Source organism: Clarias gariepinus, chromosome 3 (assembly GCF_024256425.1).
Source record: "Clarias gariepinus isolate MV-2021 ecotype Netherlands chromosome 3, CGAR_prim_01v2, whole genome shotgun sequence".
Lineage (NCBI taxonomy): Eukaryota > Metazoa > Chordata > Actinopteri > Siluriformes > Clariidae > Clarias > Clarias gariepinus.
Window position 1 is genome coordinate 32,174,979 of NC_071102.1, and position 11,263 is coordinate 32,186,241.

Here is an 11,263-nt window from a genome sequence, read left to right on the forward strand (position 1 = left end):
GTACTGCTTTGTATTATGTGGGTAATGCTGCAGTAAATGTAATGATTGAATGCACTTAAATTATGAACTCTTGCTCATTCATGCAGGTCCACTTACTGTTAGGATCAAATATAGAATCGGGGAAATCTATTTTTTACTCAGTTAAGTTCATACTTGAGACCCACTCAAGGATGATGTTTTGTGGGTGGGGAATTTTAAATCATGAACTCTCTATAATCAGACCAAATAAAGGTGGTTCAAAACAATTCTGTAAAATTACTACCACAATTAACACTTTTTTGCTTAGGCTGTTTTGGACCATCCATTTAAGGTTGCATGTTTAAAGGCTGGTGAGATGCTACAGCTGCTATCAAAAAAGGTACAGATTTGTTTCGCTAAACAAAATCAGATTTTTCTCTACAGTCATGGCCAAAAGTTTTGAGAGAGACGAATTAGTTTTTAAAATTTGCTGCTAAACTGCTTTTAGATCTTTGTTTCTGTGATGTACTGAAATGTAATTACAAGCACTTCATAAGTTTCAAAGGCTTTTATTGACAATTACATGACATTTATGCAAAGAGTCAGTATTTGCAGTGTTGGCCCTTCTTTTTCAGGACCTCTGCAATTTGACTGGGCATGCTCTCAATCAACTTCTGGGACAAATCCTGACTGATAGCAACCCATTCTTTCATAATCACTTCTTGGAGTTTGTCAAGAATTAGTGGGGGTTTTTTTGTTTTGTTTTTTTGTCCAACTTAAGGATTGACCAAGTTCTCAATGGGATTAAGATCTGGAGAGTTTCCAGGCCATGGACCCAAAATTTCAACGTTTTGGTCCCGAGCCACTTGGTTATCACTTTTGTCTTATGGCACGGTGCTCTATCGTGCTGGAAAACGCACTGTTCTTCACCAAAATGTTGTTGGATTGTTGGAAGAAGTTGCTGTTGGAGGGTGTTTTGGTACCATTCTTTATTCATGGATGTGTTTTTGGGCAAAATTGTGAGTGAGCCCACTCCCTTGGATGAGAAGCAACCCCACACATGAATGGTCTCAGGATGCTTTACTGTTGGCATGACACAGGACTGATGGTAGCGCTCACCTTTTCTTTTCCAGATGCCCCAAACAATCGTAAAGAGGCTTCATCAGAGAATATCACTATGCCCTAGTCCTCAGCAGTCCAATCGCCATACTTTCTGCAGAAGATCAATCTGTCCCTGATTTTTTTTTTTTTTGAGAAGTGGCTTCTTTGCTGCTCTTCTTGACACCATGCCATCTTTCAAAAGTCTTCGCCTCACTGTGCGTGCAGATGCGCTCAACTGCCTGCTGCCATTTCTGAGCAAGCTCTGCAGTGGTGGCACTCCGATCCTTAAGTTAATTTTTATGGCAAAGAAGGACTATGCAATTCATCTGATCACTCTTCATAACATTTTAAGTATATGCAAATTGCTATTATAAAAATTTAAGCAGCAACTTTTCCAATATTTATGTAATTCTCAACTTTTGGCCACAAATTATTCATACCCCTGTCAAATTCTGACTTAATTTTCAACCAAGGTTTTTATTTTTAACTTTAACATGACTTGCTTCTCCCAAAAGTCAATGATGTACAAGAGGCATCATTGTGGGAAAATAAAAATTCTCAGCTTTTACATTTGGTCAGTTTATTCCAAATAGTCCAAGCTGTTTTAAAGCATCCTAATTACCCTGATTCATTAGCAACAGTTTTTTTTATAATTAGAAGCTCTTTGCTGTTGGTTTGTGGACAGTTATGGCTAAAACCAAAGCTCACTGAGCAACTGTGGCTGCACAAGTTGGGAAAGTGCCATAAGACCATATGACACCTTTGCTGGCCAGGGGGATAGTGAGAGGCAAAAAAAGTATCCAAGGAATCACCACCAAGGGCATCCTGATGAATCTAGACTCTGCTGGTGGAGACTTCTGTTTCATGGTCAGAAGAAACAAATTTAATTTCATTCATTTTTTTAGCCAGTGGACCAGGGAACCTAATTACAGTAAATAGCACCATGAAAAAGGAGCAATACATCAATATTCTCAGCATCAGGCAAGTCTGCAGAGAAACTTGGCCATGGTCACCAGTAAACATTTCAGCACGACAACGACCCGGAAAAAATGGTTAGCAGACAAACATTAACGTTTTGCTGTGGCCCAGCCAGAGTACTAACTTAAGTCCAATTGAGAATCTGTGGAGGGAGCTAAAGATCAGGGTGATGGCAAGGAGACCTTCTAACTTCAAAGAGTTGGAGCTTATCGCTAAAGATAAATGGGCAAAAATACCAGTGGAGACATGCAAAAAGCTGGTCAGCAATTATAGGAAGTGTTTGAGTGCTGTAATGGTCAATAAAGGCTTTTCCCATTGAGAAGGGTATGAATAATGACATGCCACTTTTTGTTTAAATGTCAAAAGTATTTTTTTCCCACAATGATGCCTCTTGTATATCATATCTCCTGAGAAAAAAAACTTGCTGGTTGAATAAAAGTAACTAAGTCAGAATTTGCCAGGGGTATGAATAATTTTGAGCTTAAACGTATATTAAATTTACCAAGAAAAATTGTCGAGGTCAATTTCACGGTTAGCCCCTTCAAGTCCCTGTGATTAGGCACATTCTCCCTCAAGAACCTATAATTTGCACCCAGCATTAAAACTGATCACTACCTTAATTATGAGAGAATTTACCCAGGGTGTGGTGAAAGTTTTGGTACCATTTCTTGTTTATACCACAGCCCTTCACCATTCCTCAAACAGTAAGCAAATATGTAGTCATACCGAGACCACTTCCTACATGACAGATGTCTTTATTTCCTTTAACCTCACTTTCTCACCACATTACTGTAGTACACTTGCTGCTGCAGGTATTTTTTAAGTAGTGAAACACTGTTTCCAACTAAGGCCCACTAAGGGTATCCTTGAACCATAAATAATAATTACAAATCACATCATAGAGTGAAGACTAGCTCATGCTTATGTGGGTCTTAAAACAGCAGAGGCAACAACAAAAATAAATAAATAATGGAACTTCCTGGGGTCCGTTCTTCGTAAGTCGCTTGTCACATCCGAGATAAACTGACACATCTAAGATGGGATCATCGTGCTAATTACGATCTGGCTAATTCGGTTCTTCGAGCTCATCTGTTGTTGATTAGTATAGCTGGATTGAGTTGTCTAGGATTATTGCGTGTTCATGCGTTGGTTTAAAAGGCAATATGCATCGACAGTAGAAACACTGATCACAACCCCTTTGGTTGACGAAATGGAAAAAGAGCGGCTCAACTTTTTGTGCGCTAAAATGCCCCCTGCAATCCTGCCATGGATTGCCCCCTACATAATTGCTATCAAACATTATATTAGAACATAAATTCATGGGGTAATGGTTTACAAATTACATAAGACAATAAAATAAAATAAGCAGTATGAAAATAAATGTTGTATATGAAAAATATTTTTTTCAAATACAACCTGTATACTTTTATATGGTTTTTTATAATAAAATTAGTTTCGTCTAATTTATTATAAAATATTTATTTTTAATATATATATAAATATTTATTTGCAATTTTTTATGACAAACCCCTGAAAAATAAGTGTGTTACAAAATAAACATTATACAAGAATTTCTATTAATGGTCTTGACGGCTGTCTCGTGCCTAGGGTTTATTATAATAGTAATATCATATTTGATAACAATAAACCTATGAATTTATGGTCATATATAATATTTGATAGTGATTATGGGGTGGTGGGGGAGTCCATGGCAGAGGAGCATATACTTTTCTTTTCCCACGTGAGTCAGTCCGCGTCAGTCGTGCTTTTTAACCAATCAGATGTGATCTCGCCATTTCAACCAATCATAACTCGGCAGGAGCGCAGGCTAAATCCTGTTTACATAAAATAAACCTGCTTCCGAGCAGGTTCAAGCTTACGAATATGTTGCTATGACAACAAATGCGAGAAGCGCATCGAAGAACAAAACAATCCAAGGTCAGGACAAATCTACAACAATCAAATCCAGCTAACTGAGTTAGCGACGTACGAAGAACGGACCCCTGACCTATTTAATTAAAATTGTACAGACTGGCAAAGTAAAGGATGTGTATGGTTCCTTTTCACTAGGTTCCCTTTTATAAAAATAGCTTTACTTTTGCAACAGCTTGATCAGTTCCTCCTTAGCACTTGTAAAATGATCAAAAAACTGCTTCACTCACTGATGAGAAAGGAAGGTAAATAAAACCCAAAAAGCAAATTACTCATTACATTTATTTATTCAACTAATAGAACAATGTTCATTTGTCCTTTGGAATATAAACGATGCACACCGCCCTCAGTTGTTAGATGGTCTGGAGGAAATAAAAAAAAAGGGTTATCATGTTTTAGACATATGCACATACTTACAGTATATGTACTTCAGCACTACTTACTTGGCCCATTCCACATTAAGGATAAGATGATCATAACCGAAGCCCGACACTCCTGCGATGGCTCTGGCTGCATCCTCACGCCGGTGGAAGCTAATAAAGGCAAAACCCTGCAGAGCAAAACAAAAGATTACAGATCTTCAAATAAATGACTTGCAGAAATAAATTTAAGATCAATGGAAGGAGTCTCCAAGGTCATCCCGTTGTAGGATAACGATTTCCACCATGAGGAGGTCATCTCATGGCAGATTTTCTGTAGTAGTAATAAAAATATTTCTTATCTTCACGAAAGCCAAAACATATAAACAAGTGATTCCGAAACATTAAACATAGCTATACATGAATAAAACAGCCATGTTGCTTAATTAATTAATGCAGAAATTGTAATAATTGGCCAACTGCTGTGCTCCAAGAAAAGCAATTTTACGTCATGTACCAGTTGTCACATTTGTGACAAGTGTTGCTTTGCACACATCTTGCTCTTTTTACTTTAACACCTTAAGCGAGCATATACTGACACAGCTACAGTCAGACAGTAGCCATGTGAAGCATTTTACAGCTCATACACACAGCAAAAAAAAAAATGCCTTCAGTAGATGCAGAGGTACTTCTGCAACGCAATAAAATTGAAGTGAACTCCCTGTAACTCCAATGTCATACCTACAGGAGTTGAGACTAAAACTACATTTTATTCAGCAAAGCTGCTTTTATGTAAAAAGCATGTTTGAATCATAATTCGCTGCATATATAATGCAGGGCTGATTTAATTTCCCTTAAGAGTTTATTAATGAAATTAGGATTTCTCTAGAATTAAGCAACTTACATGGATAATTCATCACTAGGAGAGATGATCGCCATTTCTTTTTAAAAACATTAAATCATGTAGAGGATGTTGTGTGAATAAATGACATTTTGCTTAAAAAATAAAAAGGAAAAGGGCATAAGTACAGAGCCCTCCGAGATGTACTTTAGACTTAGACTAATAGACTTACTTTAGACTGGCCTGTATTCTTATCCTTGGCCAGGTAGATCCTAGAGATGGAGCCGAATGGTCTGAAGAGCTCCTGCAGATCCGTCTCCCTTGTGTCCTCAGACAGGTTGGTCACACGGATTGTAGCATTGTCATCAGCTGGATATAAAAGAACACGTTAACGTGAAGGTGAGAACAAAACTAACTTGCCAAGATAGGGGAATGGAAGGATCTTAACACACCTCTGCGGTTTGGCTGCATTGACTCTCCTCTGCGCGTGCCTCCATCCCGCAAGCTAGGGGGAACGTACTTCCCGGTCTTGCTCTGCACTGGCTGAGCAGGCTCAGGCTCTAAACATCAGGCAGAGAAGAGTAAATTGTTTTCATATTACATGTTACTTATCAGTTACAACAGAGCTATAATAATTTGTCCCTTTGTTTTGTTATTCTCTGGATTTGTAATTTTCCAAAACAGCAAAGTGGACGCATTTTCTAGTTTTATCAAAAAGGAAAAAACATGGTGGAAAGCATTAAGAAAATAAGAAAATTATGTACCATTTTACCATTGCAATCTTAGTAAAGCGCTAGCTTTACAATGTTGACGTGAATCTATAAAAATTTCAGTTTAATAAATATAAAAAAAAACATTATTTAACAAAAGTATACAATACTAAATCAAAGATCCAGTAAACAATTCTCAAAAGTGACAATCATGCGCTGTCATAAGAAAAAATATCCATGAAATATCCAGCTTCTTTTCCATAATGCTGTTCTGTTACCCCACCTGCAGCCTTCTCCTTCTCCCCTGTTGACAGACCCAGCTGTTCAGCCAGCTCTTTCTGCATGGGACCCAGTGTGTCTTTATAAGGACAGCGGGTGGTCCAGTGATCCCCTTTACAAATACGGCAGGACACGATCTTTTGGCCTTTTAGCTTGTTCATGGGATCTTCATCTTGGTCTTGAGAATTTAAGTCCTGGAAAAGAGGGGAGAAGCATTGCAAGTCCTGTTTTGTGCTAAAAGTTCTTGAATTTCCACTTGGGAAGACACCACCGATCTATCCATCCAAACAACCCATCAATCCATCCATCTGCACCCATCCAATCAATTTAAACTATAAATCCACAATCCATCCATACATTCTTAAAAATCAACCCCGATCAATCCAACAATCAATCTCTCCCTGTTATCAACCCACCCATCAATTCTTATATCCATCCATCTTAAAGCAGGATCTACAGTGACAGTGTGGCACAGCAAACAGTTTTTAATCTCAAATCAAAACTTAGAATATAGAAGTTTTCTGAAGCTTGTGGGATACTGACATTTCTTACTTGATAAAACTCATGTGATAAATGCATAAAATAAGACGCACTACCAGTCAAACGTTTAAACTCCCCTTCTAAATCCATGGCCGATTTTTATTTCTTTCTACATTGTAAACAAATGCTAAAGCCGTCTAAAATATGCAATAATCTCCTTTGAACAGTTGATATTGAGATGTGTCTGCTACTTATGCTTTGTAAAGCCTTCATAGCGGTTCTAATCTGATGTGCTGTTTGTTAAATCATGATTTTGAGTAACTCTAAATGAACTTCTCCTCGGCAGCAGAGGTCAGTTTTGGTCTTATTTTCCTAGGATGGTCTCTTTGAGAGTTTTGCAAATGCACTTGACAACACTGTTCTTATGAGAATTATTCCAGAACAGCTGACTTTGACTTAAAATAGCAACCAACTGTTGTTAATTACCTAATGCCATATGCACCAAAATCCAGTATTGTTCTTGAGTATATAAAAAAATTACTGAATTAAACATACTGAATTAGAAGGGGTGTCCAAACTTTTGACTGGTACCGTATTTGCCACCATCTTGTATAGCACTACACTGTCCAGTGGATATGTGCAATCAAGACACATAAAACAAACCTCCTTGCTGGAAATGAAGGTCATGTAGACATCATCACTGACAGTGGTAGTGGCAACATTGGGCCCTGGAGCGTCAAATTCAGAATTTCCAAATTTTTTCCAATTCTGCAACGAGAAAGAAATATTACCTCATGTAGATTTGTTTCTCATACAGAAAACACCTCTGCCTAAGCCATCATACCTTTCTCCTAGCAACAGCTTTGGAGGCTTTCCTTGTCTCAATTTTAAAGGTCCGGACAATCTGAAAGTAAAAGAATACAGCGATAAGCTGAGACGGTAATGACTCTCGTTTAGAAAGCACAACAGCCGTTTTTCAGAACTGCTTTTACCTTGACCTTTTTGCCATCCTCATCTATCTTGTACTCTGTAACAGTCTTGATATTGCCTTTGACTGTCTCTTTGGGCGACGGAAGTGTGCCTTGAAAAAATAAAACATTTAATTAAAGATGACTTTATTAGAAAGACTTTTACATCTTAGTTCTTTTTCAACCTGCTGGTTTTACTACTTTCCCCTGACCCTAACCACGATTCAGGGTCATTACGTGAATCATGCCTGCGGGAGAGTTTTCTATTCAATACCTTTTACGACTGGCAAAAGCGCTGGTTATCCCGCTCCATCGTCAATCTCAAATTAAGTGCCAATAAAATCATAAACAAACAAAAAAATATATATATATATATTTTGGATACAAAATCAAAGACTTTCTACATTGATGATAAAACCTCCAACATGTTCCTGGGACATTGTTTTCCCCCTCCGCAATGCACCTGCACAACTTGCATGAATATGCATTTTCAACAAAAACACTAAAAAGCATTGTGCGCCCTTTTATGCATGATCTATAGATTTAAGGTGTCCATAGTCATAATCAGCGTTCATGCTTTAAAGATCTGTATTTTGATGCAGCACACCACAGTGCAACGTTAGCTCCTAATCCATAGCATTTTTGCATTTACTCTCAATGACTGTGCTTGTGCACTCTCATATGGACGCACACTTTTGCGCACACAAAAAAGTTAAAACTATCCTCACGTAAATTATGCTGTTTAATTGCACGACCATTTACAAAGGCAGGCACACAGAGGAAGATGTTCTGTCAGTAACACTTTGTGAGCAGAGGAAGGATGGTTTGTGCAACTGCACGTCTACTCCAGATTTCCTGTGTTCATGCGTTGTGTACATTTGTGCTTTCCTCATAGCTTAGTACTTATTATGAAGATTTAAGGATATTTTAACAGTCCCCCGAGTGACACAGGGGCCATTAACCCCATCACATAGAGTATGAATTTTATTCCCAATTAATTGCCACTTGCAATGATGCACAAGTGAGCAGTTAGAAAAGACATGGTTGGTCAGCGTCATGTGGTTTGAGAGAAACATGTGATAGTCCTCGTCTGGTTGGTACTACTGGTTGGTAGTTGTAGCCCTGATGTGCTGTAATGATGGTGGAAATTAGCCATAACTAAATTAGTGAGAAAATCAGGAAAAATCTCAAGAGGAAAAATCTTTGCCGCTTCATTGTTGCTTCATTGTTGCTGTTCGTTTGTTCAATGGTCACATAACACACTTAAAAAAAAGTATACCTTACAAACTCATCGACACAGATGGAATAAGTAAATTTTGTGGTGTTTTAAAGTATTTTGTGGAACTTAATTTTACATGACACATTTGAGGTTGACATTCATGGCACTTATCCAAGTAAAACTATTAATTGCCCTTTTAATCATTTTATCTAGTTACTTGCCATTTATTATATATATTCTTGAAGTTGAGGGTGTAAGCATTGCACTTCACTTTAAAGAATCATGTTGAAAGACTGGAAGATCAGTCTAATATGAACATACTTATTGTATGACATTGTTCACATGGTGACAGCTCAGACGTTGTTTGTTAGAAGTGCTCATTGTTTTCGGTATGACAACCTATATGACATGCAAATATAAAAGTATAAGAAGGGGGATGTTATTCAGTTTGGTCATTTTTCGTAAATTAAATATATTACACATACAACTGTCATATGTTTCCTCCGTTTTCTCGTCTATATTCTGTCTAACCTCACCTCTTCACTGGTATTAATCCTAAAGTCAGCTTACGTGTCGGCCGGTGAGCCAATCCCCGTGTGGGCAGCGAAACACCGATATCCAATCCAAATCATGAGGAGGCTGGACGTATCGATATAGCGGTAGGATGAGGTTAGCAATGAGCCCTAGCCAAACGTAAATGTATAAAGCTAGATAACATCAAAATAATCAAGTTTCAATAATAAACCTTTTATTAACATTCTAAGTGTTAGTATTAAATAAATGGCATTTTATAGAATCACGTTTTCATACGTGGAAAGTCAATTCAACCGTTTAAATTAAGCCACATCCCAAATGCAGATATAGTGCACTTACATTACGTACTATTTAAGTGAAAAGTATAACCCTATGTAGAACACCTAGACAGAAACTGCGCCGTCATTTGGGACGTTGCCGTAAGGCCTCGCTTTTCAAGAACACACGCGCGTGCTAAGCTAACCCATGCTAAACTTACCTTCATCTCCTTCTTCTTCAACCTGGTCGGCCCAGCTTGGCTTTGAGCTAGGAAAGATATGTGTAATTAGCTTGATATGTGATATTTAACGTTAAAATCGTATTCTGTTTATGAATAGAGACTTACTCGTCGTATTCAATCGACGGCATTTTGGCCCAGCGCTGATAACGTCTCAGCTAGTTTCCCGGGAACGTTAAGAAGGAAATCTCGCGAGATTTCAATGTCACAATGACGCCTTTGTACCTCCCAGTACGTAGGCGTCAACTAAATTTTTTTTTAAGAAGTTGCATTGCACACGTTTAGTTAATAGTAACAGAGAGATTATTTAGTTATACAATCTTATTATTTTTGTAATACAGTGCTGTATAAAGGATTTGCCCCATCTTGAATTTTTATTTTTCTGCATATTTGTCACACATAAATAATTGAGATCATCAAACAAAAACTTTAATATGACAAAGATAACTGAGTAAATACAAAATGCAGTTTTATAAATGATGTTGTTGTGGTCTTTTGAATGCTCCTGACAAAGGGTCGTCACAGCAGACCAAGCTTGGCATGGGACTTGGGACACTGCATCCAGTGGCTGGGGTTAGGACACTGGCTGGGAAACGAACCCGGGCCTTCCGATGATTTAATTAATTAAAAGAAAAGCTGTCAAAACCTACCTGGCACAATGTGGAAAAGTACCCCCCCCCCTTTTTTTTTTCTTCCGCTTATTTTGCTAAATCATGAAGGACCTGTGATTTTTGAAAAGCTGAGTTAAATTTCACTTGCCACAACCAGGCCTGATTACTTCTAGAACTGTTGAATCAAGAAATCATGTAAAAATCAAGTCTGACAAACTGAAGCACGCTAAAAAACCTATTAAAAAAACATGATCTAAAGAAATTCAAAAACAGATGATAAACAAAGTAATTGATATGTATTAGTCTGGAGCCAATCCATTTCTAAGGCTTTGAGACTTATGCTCCATTCTGTGCTCTACCAGAAAATCCTGAAGGAGAACGTCCGGCCATCAGTTTGTGACCTCAAGCTCAAGCGCACATGGGTTATGAAGTAGGACATTCCACCTCTGAATGACAAAAAAGTAGCCTTTTGGAGTAGCCTAATCAAAGTCCAGACTTAAATCCGATTGGGATTACCATAAACAGCCCGTTCATCCTTGAAAACCCTCCAGTGTGGCTTAATTAGAACAATTTTAGAAGATATTGCCAATTATCAGTAACACAATTTCTTTTGTGCATTGAGCAAGGCAGCTTTGGGCAGCTTTTTTTCTCAATAAATAAAATCGTCATTTAAAAACTGCATTTTGTGCAGCGCTTACTTTATATTTGTGCAGTATAAAAATTTGTTTGATAATCTGAAAGTGTGACAAATATCTGGAAGGGGCAAATACTTCATTGTATATGCTCAGCAAGGTTTG

General features: G+C 37.8%; 1 protein-coding gene across 1 annotated transcript; it reads right to left on the minus strand.

The window, feature by feature from the left end:
• Positions 1 to 4,237: 4,237 nt before the first annotated feature.
• eif3g (eukaryotic translation initiation factor 3, subunit G) lies at positions 4,238 to 10,048 on the minus strand. Its single transcript, XM_053493517.1, has 10 exons — positions 9,964 to 10,048; positions 9,838 to 9,884; positions 7,631 to 7,719; positions 7,483 to 7,542; positions 7,302 to 7,406; positions 6,163 to 6,352; positions 5,622 to 5,729; positions 5,402 to 5,538; positions 4,413 to 4,519; positions 4,238 to 4,331 (listed from the first exon to the last, which is right to left on the minus strand). The coding sequence occupies exons 1-10, from the start codon at positions 9,984 to 9,986 to the stop codon at positions 4,316 to 4,318; spliced, it is 882 nt and encodes a 293-aa protein (XP_053349492.1). The 5' UTR covers positions 9,987 to 10,048; the 3' UTR covers positions 4,238 to 4,315.
• Between the last annotated feature and the right edge of the window lie 1,215 nt (positions 10,049 to 11,263).

What these genes read in the sequence shown, in the direction of transcription:
- eif3g (XM_053493517.1), bottom strand. Translation starts at nt 9,986, where the DNA reads ATGCCGTCGATTGAATACGACGA. An exon ending in AGGATGGCAAAAAGGTCAAG is followed by an intron (nt 7,543 to 7,630) that starts GTAAAAGCAGTT and finishes TTTTACTTTCAG; the next exon opens with ATTGTCCGGACCTTTAAAAT. An exon ending in AGAATACAGGCCAGTCTAAA is followed by an intron (nt 4,520 to 5,401) that starts GTAAGTCTATTA and finishes TTTGCTCTGCAG; the next exon opens with GGTTTTGCCTTTATTAGCTT.